The sequence below is a fragment of the Tursiops truncatus genome, chromosome X (assembly GCF_011762595.2).
Source record: "Tursiops truncatus isolate mTurTru1 chromosome X, mTurTru1.mat.Y, whole genome shotgun sequence".
Taxonomy (NCBI): Eukaryota; Metazoa; Chordata; class Mammalia; order Artiodactyla; family Delphinidae; genus Tursiops; species Tursiops truncatus.
In genome coordinates, this window is record NC_047055.1 from 110825975 (window position 1) to 110847752 (window position 21778).

Below are 21778 nucleotides of genomic sequence, written 5' to 3' on the forward strand. Positions count from 1 at the left end.
ACACTATTAGAATCTATATTCGATTACATATATACCTCTATTATATATGTAAAGGTGTGTGTGTATATAATGAATAGAATATCTTCTACTTACTACTCTTTTCTCAGAAAATGTATACATATTAATTTAAACATAGTTGTGAAAAAAAACATACTTGTGATCTTTGAAAGGAACTTCAGAGCTATCAAATAAAAGTTATGATGAAGTAAAAAACATTCTTGCTGAACTGGGGTATGTATCTTACATCAAGACTATATATATATATATATATAACTATATATAACTATATATAACTATATATATATAAAACTATATATAACTATATATATATAACTATAACTATATATAACTATATATAACTATATATATATTATATATATATAACTATATATATAATATATAACTATATATAACTATATATAACTATATATATATATATATATATATCTATATATAACTATACATAACTATCTCTGCCATCTCTGAAGAGATGGTTAGGTGAACCCAGTGGTGTGCTGGAGCCTGCTCCTACCAGCTTGCCACAGCTGACCGGGCCTCTTTAACCAACTCCTCCTTCAGGAACTTCAAGTTGGCGCTTTGAAATTGGCCACGGTGGGAGTATTTACACCACAGAAACCAGCAAATGCTACATATCAGAGCTCTCCACCCTCTCCTCCAGGGCTAGATGTTAAACATTCACTAGCATACCTCTAGATTACCCCCCCTCCCATACCGATCCTTGCCCTCTAGTACAGTTTTTCTCATAAGGCAGGGTGGAAACACTACCCACTCTCTAAGCAGTGTGATTCTTAGTTGTGCAGGTCTTGTCCTTTACAATACAGGACATATAGCATTCCCGACTCCATCCTCTGAAAGTCATTAGTGTTCTCCAGTCACTGAGACAAGCAAACAACTGCCCTCACCCCACACATTCCAAATATCCCCAGGAGGGTGATAGCACCAGTGGTTGAGGACCAGTGTTCTATAATGATAGAGACATAACTTAAAAGACATCTCCCAGACTCTCAGGAGGCTGAGTATGGCCATATGACTGTTTCGGCAAAAGGATGCAAGTGGAAGTGATGGGGATTGTCTTACTGGCTGGAATGTAGCTATGATGGAGCTAAACCTGAGTCCATGACGCAGAAGCTGCATGTTGGGAATAGTAGAGCTAAGACAGAAAGAGTCTGAGTCCCCCAAATCATAGAATTATCATATCAGCATTGAACTACTTACATTTGCAATGTTTTATGAGAGTTTAAGTCACTACTATTTTTAGCTTTTACAGCAGCCAGATACCTAGCTAATATGGATCATATTCACAATGTAAAATGTTCCTCTAGTCCAGGACATATTGGGTAAACAATATTTTCTGTTTTGCACACAGCAAGATCTTTTTTTTTTTTTTTTTTTGCGGTACGCGGGCCCCTCACTGATGTGACCTCTCCCGCCATGGAGCACAGGCTCTGGACGCGCAGGCCCAGCGGCCATGGCTCACGGGCCCAGCCGCTCCGCGGCATGTGGGATCCTCCCAGACCGGGGCACGAACCCGTGTCCCCTGCATCGGCAGGCGGACTCTCAACCACCGTGCCACCAGGGAAGCCCCAGAAAGATCTTTTAAAAACACTAATGGTATCAAGCTATTTATCACAAACTATATTTTGCTTTTTCATTTATATATTTTCGACTTCTTCCTCACCTGCACATTCATATCTAACCCACTTCTTATACCCACTACAGAGTAATCCATTTCAAAAAAAAACATTGACTTATTTATAAGGTTCCCTCCTAATGATCACTTAGGCTGTTTTAACTTTTTCATACAATGCTGCAACAAACAGCTTTGCTCATATTGTTATGCATCTAATTAAGAATGCATCTGAGGGTATGGAAAATTGCACAGAAATGGAATTATTGGGTCAAAAAATACATGCATTAAAACTGACCTCCAACAAGTTTGCATTATATTCTAAGTGGCATATGTTTCCCCACCCTCTGAACAATACTGGATGGGATGCTATCATAACTTTAGACTGCCATCTGCTAGGTGAAAGGTAAAATCTCATTCTGATTTCTATTTCTTTAATGATGAGTGAGCTTGTACATTTTTCATGCTTATTAAATGGTTATTTGTATTTTTGTCTGAGAATTGCTTACTTCTATCCACTATCAGTTTACATTTTTTGACTGGGTTGTCTTTTTTTTCTTAAACTAATTTATATATATTATTATTTGTAATACATACACTGAGGAATTTGTTCTTCTGTACGAGGTATTATAATCATTTCCTCCAGTTTGTTTGGCTTGGTTTATAGTTTTGCCTATGCAGACATTTTAAATTTTGGTGAGGTCAAATGTCTCCTTTTGTATTAAGCCTTTCCCAGTTCAAGACTACAGAAGACACTCACCTGTGTTTTCTTGTATTGTTTTCATAGGTTTTTTTTTTTTTTTTAATTTTCACTCGAGGCATGCGGGTTCTTAGTTCCCCCACCAGGGATTGAGCCCATGCCCCCTGCAGTGGAAGCACAGTCTTAACCACTGGATGGTCAGGGAAGTCCCTAGCATCATTTAAAAAACAAAATTAAAACAAACAGAAAAAAATCTCTAATTCTTTGACCCACTGGAATTTACTCTAGTGAAACTAATTAGGAATACAGCTATACCACCCCACCACCCTGTTGCTAGTCCCAAGACAATTTCACAAAATAATCCAGCCCCATTGATTATATTTGCCACCATTACCATGTGCTAAATTCAACTTTCCCCTTAACCCCTCAGGAGGGCCTAAAAGCTTGCACCCGACCTCTCCCTTATCAGGATGACACCACCATACGACCCTGGCTTTTCTCATCCAAGCAACAGTCAGAGGGGCACACAGCAGCACTGCTTCTTTGACTCTCTGGGCTGGACTCTCCTATCTCTTGTCAGGGATGCAGCTGGTACCAGACCACCCTGTTGGATTCCAGATTTGCCCATGATGGCTAAATTGCAATGCAGGTACCTTTATTTCCTTTATTTAAACAATCTCTTGTTCATTAATGATTTGCTTTTTGAGTATACCAAACAAATTTTTGTTACAATTTTTACTTTCTCTAGAGCAGGGTTTCTCAACAGTGGCACTACTGGCATTCTGGGCCAGATAATTTTTTGTTGTGGGGGACTATCTTGTGCACTGTAAAATGTTTAGCAGCATCCCTGGCCTCTACCCACCAGATGCCAGTCGTACCCTCCCTGTTTTCTCTATTTTCTAGGTACAACATTTATATAGGCAAGTTTTTTTCTTTCTTTAGAACAGGTATTTTATTTTTTGCTTTTTCTATTACAAGGGATGTATGTACCAAGTATTAAAAAGTCAATACACACACAACATATTCCACAACTGAGCACCACTCCTTAACTAAACAGGCAAAGAAATGACACTAAAAGACAGCACCTGGTAGTATTTGGGGGAAAATAAAAAGACTAAAACAGGTTTAAATCGACTACTACATCCCATCCAATATTCAATACTGCACAATCCAGTGCATCTAAAAGGTAGTTATGCAAAATGTGTTAATGTCAAAGAATACAACCTAAATTAAGATGGCAAACTAAACCTATATAACTTTTTTAAACAGGAAAATACTTTATAGATGCATGTAACTGTCCTTCTTTTAAAGAAAATCTCCAACGTTATCTACTTCCAGAAAAACCATATATAGAACTACTAAACGTATTCTTAAAAGTATAAATGTGAACATTTAGAAAATCCGTAACTTTAAAATCATAAATAGACGAACTTGATATTTAAAAGAATGTGAAAAGTCCCATGTTTAGCACAGTTGTATAAACAACAGTCTTTTGATGTGAGCTTCATGAATTGTCCTTTTGTGACCAAATGTTACAAAAACATAACGTTTTTCAAACTGTATTACAGAACAAGACAGAACATCTTAACAATGTTATCTTATATAAAGAATTACTTTTTTTATCTTTTAAATTTTACTTTTACTAACCTATCAAAACCTGACCCTTAGACGTGTTAGAGTCATTAAAAAAATTCTTTTCTAGAAACAGTACATAAAAAAGAGGCATATTTATTTCCCATCACATTATTGGAAGATGCTTTCCGAGCCTGAGAAGTTTCTTCTCTCCTTTTTACTGTCTATCTTTATTCTTAGCATGTGCTAAGATATGAGTTTTCAGGTTAGCTGACTGAGTAAATGTCTTATTACAGTAATTGAAGGGGCATATGAAGGGCCTCTCTCCGGTGTGGATTCGCACATGGGTACGCAAATTGAAATCCAGGGAAAAGCTTTTTCCGCAGCCTTCGAAGGTGCACTGAAAGGGCTTCTCTCCCGTATGCACCAGTTGATGACGTTTCAGTTTTGAGCTCTCAACAAAAGCTTTGCCACATTCTGCACATACGTGGACTCTGGGACCATGGGTGTGCAGATGCTTTCTCAAAGCAGACTTATCCCTGAACATCTTCATGCAGCCTTTGCTAGGGCAAGCTATTGATTTCGGGGGCTCTTCTTTGGTTTTCTGGGGCTTCTTTCTAGTAAATTCTGCCACTTGTTTGGGATCTGAGAGGTCAAGGCCAGGAATTCCTCCAGGAGGCAGCTTCTTCCCCGTCAGGTACTCTGAATAACCAAGAGTTCGTTTCTCAGCAGCCTGTCTAGTCTCGTGGCCTCTCTCATCGCACGTGGAGCACGTGGTGACGGCGAACACGCCTTCCAGGGATTTGACGTGCACCTGCTCCTGCTCCCACTTCTCGCTGCCCACCTCGGAGCTGCTTGCTGCCCTGGCCTTGCCGCCGGCGTAACTATTCTTATCGCTGGGCTTTGTGCCTTGGCCACTGTCCTTCCTGCTGTGGCTGTAGGCCGAGGAGGACGTGGAGGGTGGTGACAAGGGAGCCAGGGTCTCCTGGAAGCAGTTGTTTTCGTCGGCCAGGATGGCCGTCTTGTTCTCCAGGTTGGTGACCTGCAGGTCTTCAGACCGGTAGTAGCCCATCACCTCCTCCTGCATCTGCATCATGATCATTTCCTTGTTGCAGTCCCCTTGGTTTGGGGTGCTGATAATGAGAGGCTGCAGCACGAGCAGAGACGTATGGTGGTGGCCATCGTGGACACAGCTGCCGCTGATGTCTTCGTACTCCTTGGCTGCCTCAACCGCCATTGTCTCCACAGGGACGGTCTCCACAGGGATGGTCTCCACAGGGACGGTCTCCACAGGGACGGTCTCCACAGGGACAGTCTCCACAGGGACGGTCTCCACAGGGACGGTCTCCACAGGGACGGTCTCCACAGGGATCTGGTGCAGCTCCACAGCATCTGCGTACATCTCCGAGTTTTCTGTCATGATGTAGAAAATGTTGTTTGAGGCCATGGCCGAGGGCTCTTCTGAGGCTTTGGCTACTGGGCAGCGAACGAACGACAAGGCGGCCGCGGAAAAGAAAGGCTGTGAGAGAAAAGCCCGAGCTCCAGAGGAAAGAGAGGGCGCTTCCGGTGCGGGACGCGGAAAACGCAGACGACGTGGAAGCTTCTGGACCCGCCTCACACGTTCGCTTTGGGGCACACCCCCCACCGTACATGCGCTTTACGTCACCCCACACACACGCTTTGCGTCACCCCGCACACGCGCTTTGCGGCACCACCCCCTCCCCGCACATGCGCTTTGGGCACCCTGCACATGCGCTTTGGAGCACTCCCCCCTGCACATGCGCTTTGGGGCACCACCGGCACATGCGCTTTGGGCACCCTGCACATGCGCTTTGGAGCACTCCCCCCCACCCCGCCCCGCACATGTGCTTTGGGGCACCCCGCACATGCGCTTCTAAGCTGGGGCACCCCAGCAGAGTGCAGGACCATGCTCATGCCCACGCTCACACACTCGTGCGTGCGCCAGCTCTCCTGCCGCTGCGTGCCTCTTTGCTCAGCGCGCCAAGCTATTGTTTTTTTTGAATACAGCAACCAGGCTCTACAGAATTTTTCTGTATTTCATTTCCATTGACTTTTTTGTCCCTCCCCCTCCCCCCGCCAGGTATATAATAGTATGGGCGGGAAAGGCCTACTCCTTTCTAATACTTATGCTTCTTTTTTTCCTTATTCGATTGCACTGACCCACATTTACAGGCCATTTTTAACAGTATCAGTGGAATGCTTGTCCTGCCCGTTAATAGGAATGCTTCTAAGTGTTATACCATTAGGAAGTAACCAGCTATTTCTGTTTAGTACTTCTACTAAAGATTTTTGGGTTTTAGCCATTAATGGATGTTGAATTTTGTTAAATACCGATTTCAATATCTGCTGAGATGAGGATATTTTTCTCTTAAGAGTAATTAATGTTTACCACATTCAAATAAGATTTCCTAATTTTAAGCCATCCTTGCACTGTTTAGATACACCAACCGTCTGTAGAATTTTTTTTGTGCTTTACAAGTATCAGTGGTACACTGACTTTTAAAAAATTCTTAGTTTCCTTCTCTATGCGACCTGGAAAGTTTATACTAAATTGGAATTGAAACGAAAAATTTTTTCCTTCAAGATTCCTTCAAGACTTGAAAGAATTCTACCTATGAAACTTTCAGGACCACTCTTAAACTTTCTTAATTTCTCCCATGGTAATTAGCCTATTTATATTTTTTTTCTGTCTCCACTGGGGTTAATTTCGGCTGTTTTAAAAAAAAGATAATTATCCAGGTTTGTGAAAATTTTTTGCAGAGATGAACAAAGAACACTTTTATAATTGTTTAAAATTTCTCTATCAGTTGTCATTCCCCAATCTGACTGCTAATTCTGTCTATAAATGCTTTCTCCCATTTAATCTTTTTTTTCTTCAAAGAACTCTTTTATTTAACAGTTCTATTTTTTCTAATTTATTATTTTTTGCCTATATGCATGCTAATTACATCATTTCTTACCTATTTTATAGTTCTTTTCTCACTTCTTCAGTTTAACTGATTTACTTTAATTTCTTATTTCATAATAATTGCCTAAGGCAGTGACTTTTCCTTTTAGCAAAACTTTACACATTATTTCATTATCATTTTTAAACATACTGCAATTATGGTTTTGAATTAAATTGGCCAATTTTTATAAGTTTCATGGGCACTTGAAAAGAAATTGTCATGGTATAGGATTTGACATAACTGTTGATTTTGACCTTGCTAATTAGAGCTTTGATGATTGAAACTTTTTCATACTTAACCTGCTATGTGTTGAGAGATGAGATAAGCCTCCCTTATTACATTTCTGTTTTTTCCTTGTACTTTTCCCATTTTTGTTTTGATGATGTGTTACTTTATTCAGTAAGACTCACGATTACATTTCCATTGTGGATTACACTCCTTATGATTATCAAGTGATCTCCTATGTCTAATTTAATGCTTTAGTCATATTTTCATGATATGTTCTCATTTTCTCAATCTTTTAAAAATAATTCATGTTAAAAAAATGAAAAATACTGGAATGTAAATTATTTTGCTCTACCACTTCTGACTGAGAGTCTTTTTTAAAAAAATTTACTTATTTATGTATTTACTTTTGGCTGCGTTGGGTCTTTGTTGCTGTGCACGGGTGTTCTCTAGTTGTGGCGAGCGGGGGCTACTCTTCGTTGCGATGCGTGGGCTTCTCAATGCGGTGGCTTCTCTTGTTGTGGAGCATGGGCTCTAGGTGTGTGGGCTTCAGTAGTTGTGGCACACAGGCTCAGTAGTTGTGGCTCGTGGGCTCTAGAGCACAGGCTCAGTAGTTGTGGCGCACGAGCTTAGTTGCTCCGTGGCACGTGGGATCTTCCCGGACCAGGGCTTGAACCCGTGTCCCCTGCATTGGCAGGCGGATTCTTAAGCACTGCGCCACCAGGGAAGCCCTGACTGAGAGTCTTATAAACTGAATTTATCAACCAAAAGGTGAGGTGTTTTCAGTTGTGATGTACTTTCCATAAAACCACTAATAACACACAGATGAATAAAGAAATTTAAGTCTTTTACCTGCGCAAAATATCCTTAGCTGCTGGACTGGTGATATAAGTTGCAAATGAGTGGTGAACAGATCAACAAATGCTCCAGGATAAATAATGAAGAGAAAAATCCCAAAGCCATTAAATCGAACTTGTTCCCTAAGAAATCACATAAGAAAAAGGAATTTACTACTAGTATTGCATTTTTCAGATTAATAATGCATGTAATCTTAAAACTTCCCACTGTAATTCAAATTCTTGCTTAAAATACAAGTCTCTCTGGAGAGTCAAAAAATTATATATGATATATATCATCATAATTTTATAATAGCATACAGATTTAGTTACCAGTGAAATTGCATTTTGTAAAACAGGGCATTCTGAAATAGACTTAACAACTTCAAAAATTTTTAGAAACCAATATGCTGAGCAAATAACTTAAAATTAGTCACTTGTATAAAGAAATAGTTAATATTTCTATGAGAAACTAAATGAAAAACATTTTTATGGTTTATTCTGAATTATTTTCAGGGAAGGAGATAGTAGAAAATAGAATTCAAGTAAATTATCTAAATATTTATATTTCTCTTAGCCATTATAAAGGTGGAGGTTTATCTAAGTGTATTCCTGTTGAATTAATGTTAAAAATAAGTACTGCATTTAAAAATGCATAATGCTCAGACTGTCCTCAAGAGAACTATTTTTTATCAATTCATTCTCTAAAACTGGAATTACATTTAAAAGCCTCGTAAGACCACACAGCTACTCTAAAAAAAGCATCATCTAAATATATTGTGCTGTCACCTAGCATTAACTATATAAGATGACTGTAAAATTCACTTTTTCTTGGCAGTGGGATTTTATAAAATATTACCCAAACTATTTCACAAACATATTATGAATGATTAAACTGTAATAACAATGCTTTTCTATGTAAAACCCTAAAAGCTGCAAAGTTAAGGTGGAAGTAAAGATGAAAGAGAGAAAAGAAAAAAGTAGCCGACCACTTAAACCACTACATGGCACACCTGTGTAACAGTATATGCTCTGTCAAGATGAGGGTTTATTGCCAGTCAATAGACTCTTGTTCATAAGCAACTGGAAAGTAATAAGAAGTGATTAAATCTTCTCCTCTAAAGCCTTTTATCTGGTCCACACACCCAAAGGATGAAACACATTGCCATCAGTATGTGTGTTCATTATGTGGGAGTGAAGGGGAGTTGTGACTCAATCTCTCCCCACATCAGGATTTTACACATTTAGGAGTCTTTAAAATGCTCAGGTATAATTACAATGATACATTTGGATAGTCAAGACAAGAACATGGCATGATACTTGAAGCAAGTCCCAGGTCTCATCCTCCCTTATCTTTTTCCACTTGGATTTCTAGATAGGCTATAATATTTGTTAACAAACCCAGAGCTTTCAGTGTTCTTGCTGTAGCCAGCAGAGGCCATGAGTAGAAGCAGGAAAGTATTTCAGATGATGAGCCAAAGAAAGTACTAAGAAGGCAGGTGGATGGGCTTTGATTTGAGTGCAGTGGTTATCATTCTGATCCAGTGATGAATAGAAAGATTAGGTTTCAGGATTGGATGAAAATAGTGAAGAACCATGAGGATATAACCATGCTGGCAAAGGACAAAGGATAGAAAGACCCAGATTATAGATGTGCACATAGTTAATTGAGCATATTCATCAATATATTAATCTCTACAAAAGAGAAGTTACCTTAAAATAATAATGGTGGATATGCATTGGGCAGTATCCAAAGAAAGAAAAAGTATCAAATGTAGCAGATTTTAGTAATAAATACTCCTAAATGAAAAGCTTCTTTGCATGGAATAGAGAGAGAGAGGTAAATATCATTACCTAATAGCAGCTATCCCATGTCCAATTTCATGTACAACACCACTAATGAGGACTGCAGCGAAGAAATAGGTCAGTTGGTTGACGGGTAAATTTATGCCAGGAACCTGTTCACAGACACAATGATAAAAACACACTTGGGCACCAAGAGAACACGATGTTCACTCTGTACTAAAACTTAACCTTCCAAACTCAGTGTTCGGTAAGCTAAAACTAATATGAAAACTGATGGTCCACTTCTCCATTTCTATCATAATAAATATAAAAACACCAGTCAGTTTTTTTGAACTAGGCAGTTTTTGAGCTAAGCACACCACCAATCTAAAGAGAATAGGAAACACCAGGTTAAAAAGTTGAAACGTTAGCTTCCTGAAGTCTTTACCACGGGAAAGAATTAGGGAGCCTGGCATAGTGCCAGGGAAGGCAGAGTGGCAGTGAAGGAGTCAGTAGCTGATCCACCCTCGAGGGCTGGCAGCCCGATTTGGGAATTCTTGTTACAGTTCCCATTCCTTCCGCTAAGTGTTATTGCAAGGCTCCAAGTACTTATGTGAGTAATACAGGATGTCCCCACCCCCCTTCAATGAGTTTCATTTTAGTATTATCAAGTTATATGAGAGTTGATCATTAAAGGCAGTGTAATAAAGTGCCTTATTGGTGTGGGAGCACCAGGCCCTTCGTTTCTTCTATCAGTTTGTCTAGAACATTGGTTAGAAAAATCATATCAAAGTGATACATAAATATTATACTAAAATTGAAATTTAATGCAGAAAGTAAGGCATTTGGAACATACAGACATGTTAAGGACCCACGTGCTCCACTGTTATGCACTTAAGGTTGCTATTTTAAAGGCTGCACAGTAAAATTTTTTTAGATACCCAAGAATCTTCTTGCAAGATAAATAATCGTTCCTAAGTTCTATTTCTCACAATCCAGGCAGTGGAACTCTAAAGGTATCCTTCTGGAGGAAAGTTCGTCTTTCTTTCATTAGTTAGTATTTTAAATTAATTACAAAATATGTTTAAAGCAGGAAAACTTGAAAACTCAAAGAATAATAGAAACCGTTCCTGTTCCCCAAACACAAAACAAAAAACCATTCTCAGTGTTTCAATGCATGTCTTTCCAATCTTTTCATGTACACATATTAAAAAAAAATTATACTCTTTTATTATAAATATGGTTTTGAAATCTACCCTTTTCACTTAATAGTATCACAAACATTTTCCCATGAGTATTTCTGGTTCAACATGATTTTTAATAGCTGCATCGTATTTCATGGAGTAGATTGTTGGGCATTTAATTGTTTTAAAGGTTTCTGCTCTTATAAAATACTGTGATAAATATATTTGGACACATATACACAAATATTTGGAGGGAATAAATTGTTACACAAGCACGGTTGGTTCAGGCTCTGGGGACATATCATTTGGGTTTGGTGTTCTGGCTCCATCATAACTAGCTAAGGGACCTTGAAGAACCTTGGATTATTCCTCCAGTACTTCAATTTCCCCATCATTAAAATGGAAATCACCACATTTACATAAAAGGGTAATTCTGAGGATTACAGGAGATAATCCTTGTCCACTGTTTAACATTACGCCTAACAGAGAGGGTAATTATACACAAAATTTAAAGGACTTTGATACATATCAAACTGCTCTCCAAAGGCAGACACTTCAATAACCTTGGGTAAGCTCATTTTATTCAAATCTGCAATTTGAGAGGAATAAAAAGCATCCCATTGTTTGATTTCTATTTCTTTGATGATTATTAAGCTGAATATTCCCCCTACTTTTTGACCACTGATAGATCTTTTGTGAGTAGCCTACTCCTGACTTGTCAATTTTTTTCTCCTTAGAGTGTTCATGTTTTTCTTATTGTCTGTAAGATCGCTTCAAGTATCAATTATTAATTCTCTGTGATACACATTACAGATGCATTCCCAAGTTTTGCCTTTCAATTTTATTTTGCTTTTGGTTTTTTGATATATAAAAAATGTTATGTAGTCAAATCTATCAATATTCATGGTTTCTGCCATTAGTTTTATGCATATGTCTTTCTCATTCTGTGTTCCTATAAATAGAAACCTGTTTTTATTTCTTTCAAGGTCTTTTATGATTTCACATTTTAATTTTAATTCAACTGCACATTTATTTTTGTGTATAACAAAGGAATTTCACTTTTAAGCCTTTTTTAGTAACTGAAGAGGAGATTCAAACCATGCTGCCTGAATTGCTTTCTAAATTCATTGATTCCAAGAGTCCTTTCTCTAGTTATGAAACTAGCTTTCATAGTCATCATTTTTAATGTATTCATAACATTTCACTGAATGACAATCTCATAATTTAACCATTCCTCAATTACATATTGTGGTTGTTTCTAATTCTTCATAGTAATAAATGTTAGGATAAACAGCTTGATGAATACTAATTTTTCTATAATTTGGAAGTGTTTCCTTAACCTAGAGTCCCAGATGTGGAAGTAAATGGTCAGAGGATATTTTTATGATGCTCATTATCTGAAGTTCTCTCTACTCAGACCCTACTAAGCAACTCTTTTCAAGAACATCAGTGTACCTTTTTCTACATATCTGCTCCATTCCCATGTTGTCAGGCATCTGTCTGTTCAGATCTGTAGTTTCCTTTTCTCTGATTCCTCTCTAAATTTATGTACTTAAGATTAATACTCATACATTCCCTCTATATCACAAAGTATTCAGGTTATCTTACCTTTATTTCAAAAAAATCAGTAGCCTTGATCCAATAGGATATTGATTTCTTCTCTTTATTATTTCAGTGATGTAATAATGAAATAAGGTAAGGATTTGAACATGTGACTACACCAACAGATGGTAGGTCTTATTTGCTGGCAACAATACTCGACTGCCCATCTGTCTCAGCCGTGATCACACAGGGTATTAGATGTACCAAAATACTGATCTCTCAATAACATATAGAGTGCCAGGTTTTGGGGAATTAATACTCAATGAGGCTGTAGGGAATTACAGAGTAAACAGAAAGTATGTGCTCTAAGCTACAAGAGCTCATATCAAAGTCAGGAGATACAACAAACTTAAACAAAAACATGCCAGGTAGATATACAGAGGGCAGCTGACTTCTTAATGGTTCCAAAGCATGGCTCTCCTAACTGAATCAATATTTTGTAAGCTCTATGAGTAAGTTGAAAAGCAAACAGAAGAAATAATTTCTTCTGTAAATTAACACTTTACCATTCAGGCAATGATTCTTTGGACATGATGCCAAAAGCACAAACAACAAAAGCAAAAATCAACACATGGGATTACATCAAACTCAAAAGCTTCTGCATAGCAAAAGAAACAACCAATGGCAGCCTACAGAATGGGAGAAAAGTTTTGCGAACCATATACCGGATAAGCGGTTAATATCCAAAACATATAAAGAACTAACAAAACAAACAACCCCCCGCCCAACAATCTGATTAAAAAATGGACAGAACTACTATTTAGTAGTTCCAAAGAAGACAGCAAAATGGTCAAAAGGCACATGAAAAGATGCTCCACATCGCTAATCATCAGGGACATGCCAATCAAAACCACAATGAGATACCACCTCACACCTGTTAGAATGGCTATCATCAAGAAGAAAAGAGACAACACAGGTGCTGGCAAGGATGTGGTAACCCTTACACACTGCTGGTGGAAATATAAATTAGTCCAACCACTATGGAAAACAATATGGAGGTTCCTCAAAGAGTTAAAAATACATCTAAGGTATGATCCATCAATTCCACTTCTGGGTATATACCCAAAGGAAATGAAAATATTTCAATGAGATATATGCATATCTCTGTTTATCACAGCATTATTCGCAATAGCCAAGATTATGGGAACAACCCAAATGATCACCAACAGATGAATGGATAAAAACAATGTGGTACATGTACATAAACAATGCATTACTCAGCTATGAGAAAGGAAGATATCCTCCCATTTGCAACAACATGGATAGACCTTGAGCACATGATGCTAAGAGAGATAAATCAGAGAAATACAAGTACAGTATGATAGCACTTATATATGGAATCTAAAAAAGTCAAATCTATTAAAAAACAGAGAGTAAAATGGTGGTTACCAGGGGATGGGATGGATATGAGGACGGTATTTAAGGGTACAAACTTGTAACAAGTAGTAAATAAGCTACAGAGATCTAATGCACAGTATAAAGAATACAATCAATAAAATTGTACTATAATGTGATAAATATTGCTCCAATGGCAATCATATTACAATAAATAAATGTATGAAAGTACATAAGGTGTACATCGCTGTACACCTTAAATTTGCAAACAGTAACATGTCAAATTTATCAAATAAAAAAATTTAAAAAACTTTGTTAGCTTTGTTTCTGCTCGTGGACGCCGCTGAGTAAGCATCATTAAAGTCTCCCCAGCCCCACTGCTGTCACGTCTAAATCAGAGTCTCCCAAAGAGCCCGAACAGCTGTGGAAGCTCTTCGTTGGAGGTCTCAGCTTTGAAACAACCAGTGAGAGTCTGAGGAGCCACCTGAGCAGTGGGGAACGCGCACAGACTGTGTGGTAACGAGGGATCCAAACACCAGGCGCTCCAGAGGCTTCGGGTTTGTCATGTATGCCACTGTCGAGGAGGTGGATGCAACCATGAAGGCAAGGCCACACGAGGTGGATGGAAGAGTTGGGGAACCAAAGAGGGCCGTCTCAAGAGAAGATTCTCAAAGACCTGGTGCCCACTTAACTGTGAAAAAGATTTTTGTTGGTGGCATTAAAGAAGACACTGAAGAACATCATCTAAGAGATTATTTTGAATAGTATGGGGAAAAAAGTGACTGGCTGAGGCAATGGCAAAAGAGAGGCTTTGCTTTTGTACCATTTGATGGCCATGACTCTGCAGACAAGACTGTCATTCAGAAATACCACACTGTGAAGTAAGAAAAGCCCTATCTAAGCAAGAGATGGCTAGTGCTTCATCCAGCCAAAGAGAGCAAGGTGTTTCTGGAAACTTTGGTGGTGGTCGTGGAGGGGGTTTTGGTGGGAATGACAGCTTTGGTCGTGGAGGAAACTTCAGTGGCCGAGGTGGCTCTGGTGGCAGCTGTGGTGGGGGATATGGTGGCAGTGGGGATGGCTATAATGGGTTTGTTTGGTAATGACGGAAGCAATTTTGGAGGTGGCGGAAGCTACAATGATTTTGGCAATTACAACAATCAATGTTCAAATTTTGGACCCATGAAAGGAGGAAACTTTGGAGGCAGAAGTTCTGGCCCCTATGGGGGATGAGGCCAATACTTTGCCAAACCACGAAACCAAGGTGGCTATGGCAGGAGGTTTTAATTACTGCCAGGAAACAAAGCTTAGCAGGAGAGGAGAGCCAGAGAAGTGACAGGGAAGCTACAGGTTACAACAGATTTGGGAACTCAACCAAGCACAGAGGTGGCAGGGCCTAGTTGCTACAAAGACATGTTTTAGACCAGCGGTCCCCAACCTTTTTGGCACCAGGGACTGGTTTCGTGGAAGACAATTTTTCCATGGATTGTGTGGGGGGGGATGGTTCAGGCGGTAATGCGAGCGATGGGGAGTGGCAGATGAAGCTTCGCTCACTCGCCTGCCACTCACCTCCTGCTGTGCGGCCCAGTTCCTAACAGGCCGCAGACCAGTAGTGGTCCGCGGCCCAGGAGTTGGGTACCCCTATTTTAGACAATACTCCTGTGTATGGGCAAAAATACCCCAAGGACTATATTTGTGACTAATTGTATAATAGATTATTTTAGCTTCTATTCTGTGGAAAGTGTAAAGCATTCCAACAAAGCGTTTTAATATAGATTTTTCTTTGTACCCACGCTGTTGACTGCTAAATGTAATAGTCTGAATAAATGTGGCACTGAATAAATGTGTCTTTAAAAAAAAACCAAAAACACAAACAAACTTGTTAAACTGAAATAAATCCAAAAACCCCCCAGAAACCCTTTTGCCATTCTAATCCTAGCAGGCAGACAGGCCAGTGATCATATTTTCTCCAAGCCTGCTTCTTTCTCTACTATCCTCTTTCTTGGCAAACAATAAACAGCCATGCAGCCTGAGAGTCATCCTCGACTTTCTTCTCCCTCCAGCCTCACATTCAATTAATGACTGAGGTCTGAGAACTCCACTGCAAAAGATCCCTTGAATCCAGCCCCTTCATTCTCCTTACCACTAATTTAGTTAAGATCTTTATAACTTCTAACATGAATTATTCCAAATGCTCTCTTAAATGGTCTCCCCATCTTCGGTGAAACCCTACTCCAGTCCATTTTGCATAGACTTGTTATCTACAGATAAAATCAAAACTTCTTAGAATGGCCCTTCATAACACAGACCCTACCTATATCTCCCATCTTATCTCCTACACCATATACCTTCCACCATATACCTCTTAGATACAGGTCAAAGTTACTTTATAGTTCCTTGAGGAATTACTGGTCTTTTTTAAGAGAGTAGAGCATACTGTGCACAGGCTCTGAGGTCAGTGGTGGGTGAGTGATGGACCCACCATTTACTAGCTGTGATCACAGGCAAGTGACTTAACAGCTCTGTGCCTTGGTTTTCTCATCTGTGAATCAGGGATAACAACAATGCTTACCTCTACATTGCTGCAGGAATAAAATAAAATAGGCACAAAAAACCTCACATGGGAAGCATTGCATATTAACTAGTATTTTTTAAAAATAAATTTATTTAATTTATATTTATTTTTGGCTGCATTGGGTCTTCGTTGCTGCGTGCGGGCTTTCTCTAGTTGCAGCGAGCGGGGGCTACTCTTCGTGGCGGTGTGCGGTCTTCTCATTGCGGTGGCTTCTCTTGTTGTGGAGCACGGGCTCTAGGCGCACGGGCTTCAGTAGTTGCGGCACGCAGGCTCAGTAGTTGTGGTGCATGAGCTTAGTTGCTCCGTGGCATGTGGGATCTTTCCGGACCAGGACTCGAACCTGTGTCCCCTGCACTGGCTGGCAGATTCTTAACCACTGTGCCACCAGGGAAGCCCCTAACTAGGTTTTATTATTAGTATTATTATTCCCTCTGCCTTTCCATGTTATATGGTTCCCTCTGTTTCTGGCATGCTCAACTGCCATCTTCCTTTCCCAGGCTATGTGGACTCTCCTTCCCTTCCCTTCTCCTCTACTCTCTTCCCAGTACCAGGCACACCTCAGCAGGGCTTGTCTTTGTTCCCGCAGCACCTTGTACTCTGTCCAACTGTAGAAAAGCATAGCAGCTCTCCCTCTAGACTAAAAGCTCTGTAAGTGCTAGGATTGGATTTTGTTCCCTGTATAAGCAGGACTAAGCACAAGGCCAGTAGGCAGACTACACTCTGTAAATGTTTGCTGAAGAAATAAATCATCTCATCTGAGGCCTCACCCACCTGAATCCTTTTAACCTCTAAGAAAGAGCTATTACCATAGGAGAGATTCTTTATGTTTTGCTACAAATGACTTGTAATCTTCCCATAGTGACACAGCTAGTAGAGGCCACAAAGAGATGAGTTAAAAAAAAATCTGTCAATCTTGAATAGACATTTTTCCAAAGAAGACATACAGATAGCTAACACATGAAAAGATGCTCAACACTGCTAATTATTAGAGAAATGCAAATCAAAACCACAATGAGGTATTACCTCACACCTGTCGGAATGGCTATCATCAAAAAGTCTACAAATAACAAATGTTGGCGAGGATGTGGAGAAAAGGGAACTCCTGTGCACTGTTGGTGGGAATGTAAATTAGTGCAGCCGCTATGGAAAACAGTATGGAGGTTCCTTAAAAAGCTAAAAATAGGACTACCATATGATTCAGCAATCCCACCCCTGGGTATATATATGAAAAAAACAAAAACACTAATTCGAAAAGATACATGCACTCTAATGTTCATAGCAGCACTATTTACAATAGCCAAGACATGGAAACAACCCAAGTGCCCATCAGACAAATGGATTAAGAAGATGTACATATATATATATATATATATATATACACACATACATACATACACTGGAATATTACTCAGCCACATAAAAGAATGAAATACTGCCATCTGCAGCAATGTGGTTGGACATACAGAATATTATGCTTAGTGAAATAAGACAGAGATAGACAAATACTGTATACTATCACTTATATGTGTAACCTAAAAAATAATACAAATGAATGTATATGCAAAACAGAAGCAGACTCACAGATATAGAAAACAAACCTGTGGTTATCGAAGGGGAAAAGGAAGAAGGGAGGGACAAATAAGGGGTATTAACAGATACAAACTACTATATAGTTTGTATATTTGGGATGAAGTGAGAGAGTAGCATTGACATATATACACTACCAAATGTAAAGTGGATGGCTAGTGGGAAGCAGCTGCATAGCACAGGGAGATCAGCTTGGTGCTTTGTGACCACCTAGAGGGGTGGGATAGGGAGGGTGGGAGGGAGGCTCAAGAGGGAGGGGATATCTGTATACTTATAGCTGATTCACTTTGTTGTACAACAGAAACTAACACAACATTGTAAAGCAATTATACTCCAATAAAGATATAAAAACAAAATAAAGTAAAATAGATAAGTAACACGGATATACTGTATAGCACTGGGAATTACACCCATTATCTTGTAATAACCTACAATGGAATTTAATCTGCAAAAATACTGACTCACTATGCTGTACACCTGAAACTAACATAATACTGTAAATCAACTATACTTCAATTTAAAAAAAAGTCACTAACTCATATAGTCTATTTCATTAATAAGAACACGATTAAAAACATAACGTCCATGACTCACGGAAATGGAAACTATTAATGTAAAAAATTTAAAATTGAAGTTAGTCAGTGGTAAAGCACCCTTTCAAACTCTGGAAACATGAATTGATAAGGTATTGGTCTACACATGTGCTTTAAAGTGGGAATTATTTTAAGTAGCTTACAGTCAAAGGAGTACAACTCAGCACATTATTCTTCATATCAAGAAATCACAGTGATCATTCAAAAGGTCTTTTACCTTTAATTAAAAGGATATTATTGCTTAAGAATCTGAAAGCCATGAAGAAGAAACGGGAACATTTTGCATAGGATTAAGATGCAATTTATTTCTACATTATAGAGATCTTAAATCAGTATGCTTATTCCTTGACAGTAACAATTATTCAACACCTCAAGAAGACAACATGAATTACCAAGTTAGGTATAAAACAAGCTACAAGTATATATTTTACAACACAGGGAATAGAGCCGATATTTTATAATAACTATAAACGGAGTATAACTTTAAAAAATTGCGAACCACTATATGGTACACCCACAACTTATATAATATTGTACAGCAACTATACTTCAATTTAAAAAAAACCTTGCACTGAAAAAAAAGACAACATGAATTAAATCGAATACTTGTGTAATTGTTGACAGTCTTAGTGGTGGTCCATTTGTTCTATTATTACTACTACTACTACACATTGCAACAATTCTTTGCTATACTCTTACTAATGATTTTGTTTAAGCAAGTAATTTGAGAAATTGTGAGACTTTTCATTTATTTCATATTTATATTATGGATAGGAATTATGCTATCCAAAAGAAATTTCTTATATCTATGTTTCAACAAAGCTACTTAAAGCAATAAGAAGGCACTTACCACAACTTGTAGCACCTGTTCGTTGTGAAGTGAGGAAGAGGAAGAGGATGAAGAGGAGGAGGAAGAAGAGGAAGAGGAGGAAGAGGAAGAGGAGGAAGAAGAGGAGGAAGAATAAGAAGCGGGAGAGTCAGCCATCATTTGGCCTAAAGTCTGCATCAGCGTTTTCCCCAGAAGAAAAAAAGAGCTGAACATAGCAATTACACCAAACACCATTCCAAAATTGAACCTGTCAAGAGGAAAAAAATTACATAAATGTACAATTCCTCACAATTCATGGACTAAAAAATTCATTAACCAGCCACCTTTCATAGCTTCAAAACAATGTCTAAAAATTTCAATAACTCTGCTTCTTTCTCCTACTTGAAGTTCAGATACTTGACTGAAGCATGGGCACTAGTCTCTTTAAGCAGTTATAATTTACAATTCTCTCATAACTGAAGAGGCTGAATGTTGTTCCCAATAAAAAGTTTGTTTCCTCTCATATTTTTTTGCTCATTTACATAGCATTGTTTTGATCTTGTTCTCATGTAGTTATGAAAGCTCTTTTCACATTATAGACATCATTCTTTTTCATCTACCGATTCTTTTGTTTGCATTTTATTTTACTTGAATTTTGTAATGAGCTTAAATATTAACATGGTAAAACTTAACAACAGTTTCTTTCTTCTACTGTTTTAATAATTAGAAATTAGAAATCACTCCTCTATAGTTGGGAATAATCTATTATATCTTCTAACTTTTTGATAAGTTGTGTTTTTCAAGGCATTTGTCCATTTCATCTAAATAGTCAAATTTATAGGTATACAACTGTTCACAATAGTTTCATTTTTCAAAATGAGTCTCACTCCATTCTCTCATTGCCAAGGGCGTGGGTTCAATCCCTGGTTGGGGAACTAAAATCCCAGAAGCTGTATGGTGTGGCCAAAAAATAAATAAATAAATAAATAAAAATAAAATAAAACAAGTCTCAGAATCTATAGTAATGTTTCTCCTTTCAATTCTGATTTTTAGCTATTTTGTTTGCTTTTTTCCTTGATCAGTCATGGTAGGGTTTTATTAATTTTATTAATCTTTTCAAAGTACCAACTTTTGGCTTTGCTGATTTTCTCTACTGTATACTTTCTATTTCATTTATTTCTGTTCTTATCTTTATTATTTCTATTTTGTTTGCTTTGATTTGCTGTTGCATTTTCTGCTTTTTGATGACCTGATCGTTTATATTTAGCCCTACTCTAGTTGGAGCTAAATTTTTAACAGAAAGGAATTTCGACAAAGGCCCCCTACTGCCATATTAGAAATTCTGTCAAGTACAGAAACTGTCAGTCTCTAGGGTGTCCCAGAGATCATTGTAAACCCCCTAACCATAAACACTATAAACCATGATTTTAAAAATATTTTAAATTAAAGGGATATGCCTGGTATAGCCAGAGGGCTCCAGGACCCTGCTGCTGTAACATGGCTGGCCATTTTCCTGATTGGTTTGTGTGTATGCCTTACTGGATGATAAGTATTTTAAATATCCTTGCCCTGGATGGGTATCACAGAAGAATTATAGAGGAAAGCCGGCAGACTTTTGGGAGCCCTATGACTCCCAGGACCCTTGTTTCTATGTGTCATGATGGGGGAGAGAATTCTCCAGGATTATTTTCCTGGTGGAAAATGCTCCATATGCTTTTTGCCTTTCTATTGGTGTATAACTTACACAAAGTGCCTAAGTCTGAAGCGTACAGCTCATTGAATTTTTACATATGTATACCGATGTATCCGCCACCCAGATCAAGACACAGAACCTTGATTTTGAATGTATGCAAAAGCACAATGATGCAATCCCATGAATTTATATAAAGCCAGAAAGTTTTTACATTGTCAACATTTTAAAACTCAATAAATTGAAAATGATGGAAACAGTTCATTTAACAAGTATTTCTCATGATCACAAATGACTAATTTAAACCAAAAAGAGAAAGTAAAGAATACCACTGGTAAAGCATCCTTGCTTTCCGCCGTCCCCAACTGTAAAACGCACGATTGAAAATAGCAGTCTGCCATCTTATGTGAAAAGGGGAGATGCTCAATCCGTTGTTTTCCAGCCAGTCTTCATAAGAATGCTTGAAATACACAGATGACTAAGAGAGAAAGAAAAGTTCCACATCACTGAATTTTGAAGAATAATTTATAAGGCTTAAGAAAATAAAAGTGTTTTCTACAGGAAAGCAAGATACTGACTAATCAAATGTTTATAATTTTAAAGCTTTATGTTTATTCTTCAGGATATTAAAGTAAGAGTCTTGGATTGGCTGATGTGCTGAAGTCAGGGTCT

General features: G+C 38.3%; 1 protein-coding gene across 5 annotated transcripts in view; it reads right to left on the reverse strand.

Moving 5' to 3' along the window:
- The window catches only part of MBTPS2 (membrane bound transcription factor peptidase, site 2), a 41029-nt gene that overhangs the window by 16358 nt on the left and 2893 nt on the right, over positions 1-21778 (reverse strand). For 2 of the 5 annotated variants that reach the window (XM_073799052.1, XM_019927700.3), the window contains exons 2-5: positions 21436-21584; positions 19459-19684; positions 9805-9908; positions 7967-8094 (exon numbers count right to left, since the gene is read on the reverse strand). In XM_073799052.1, coding sequence (XP_073655153.1) covers positions 7967-8094; positions 9805-9908; positions 19459-19684; positions 21436-21584 — 607 coding nt within the window. Of the gene's footprint in view, positions 1-472; positions 5394-7966; positions 8095-9804; positions 9909-12527; positions 19685-21435; positions 21585-21778 lie in introns of those variants that run through there. The other 3 variants (XM_033849386.2, XM_033849387.2, XM_073799053.1) reach the window with 3 other exon arrangements.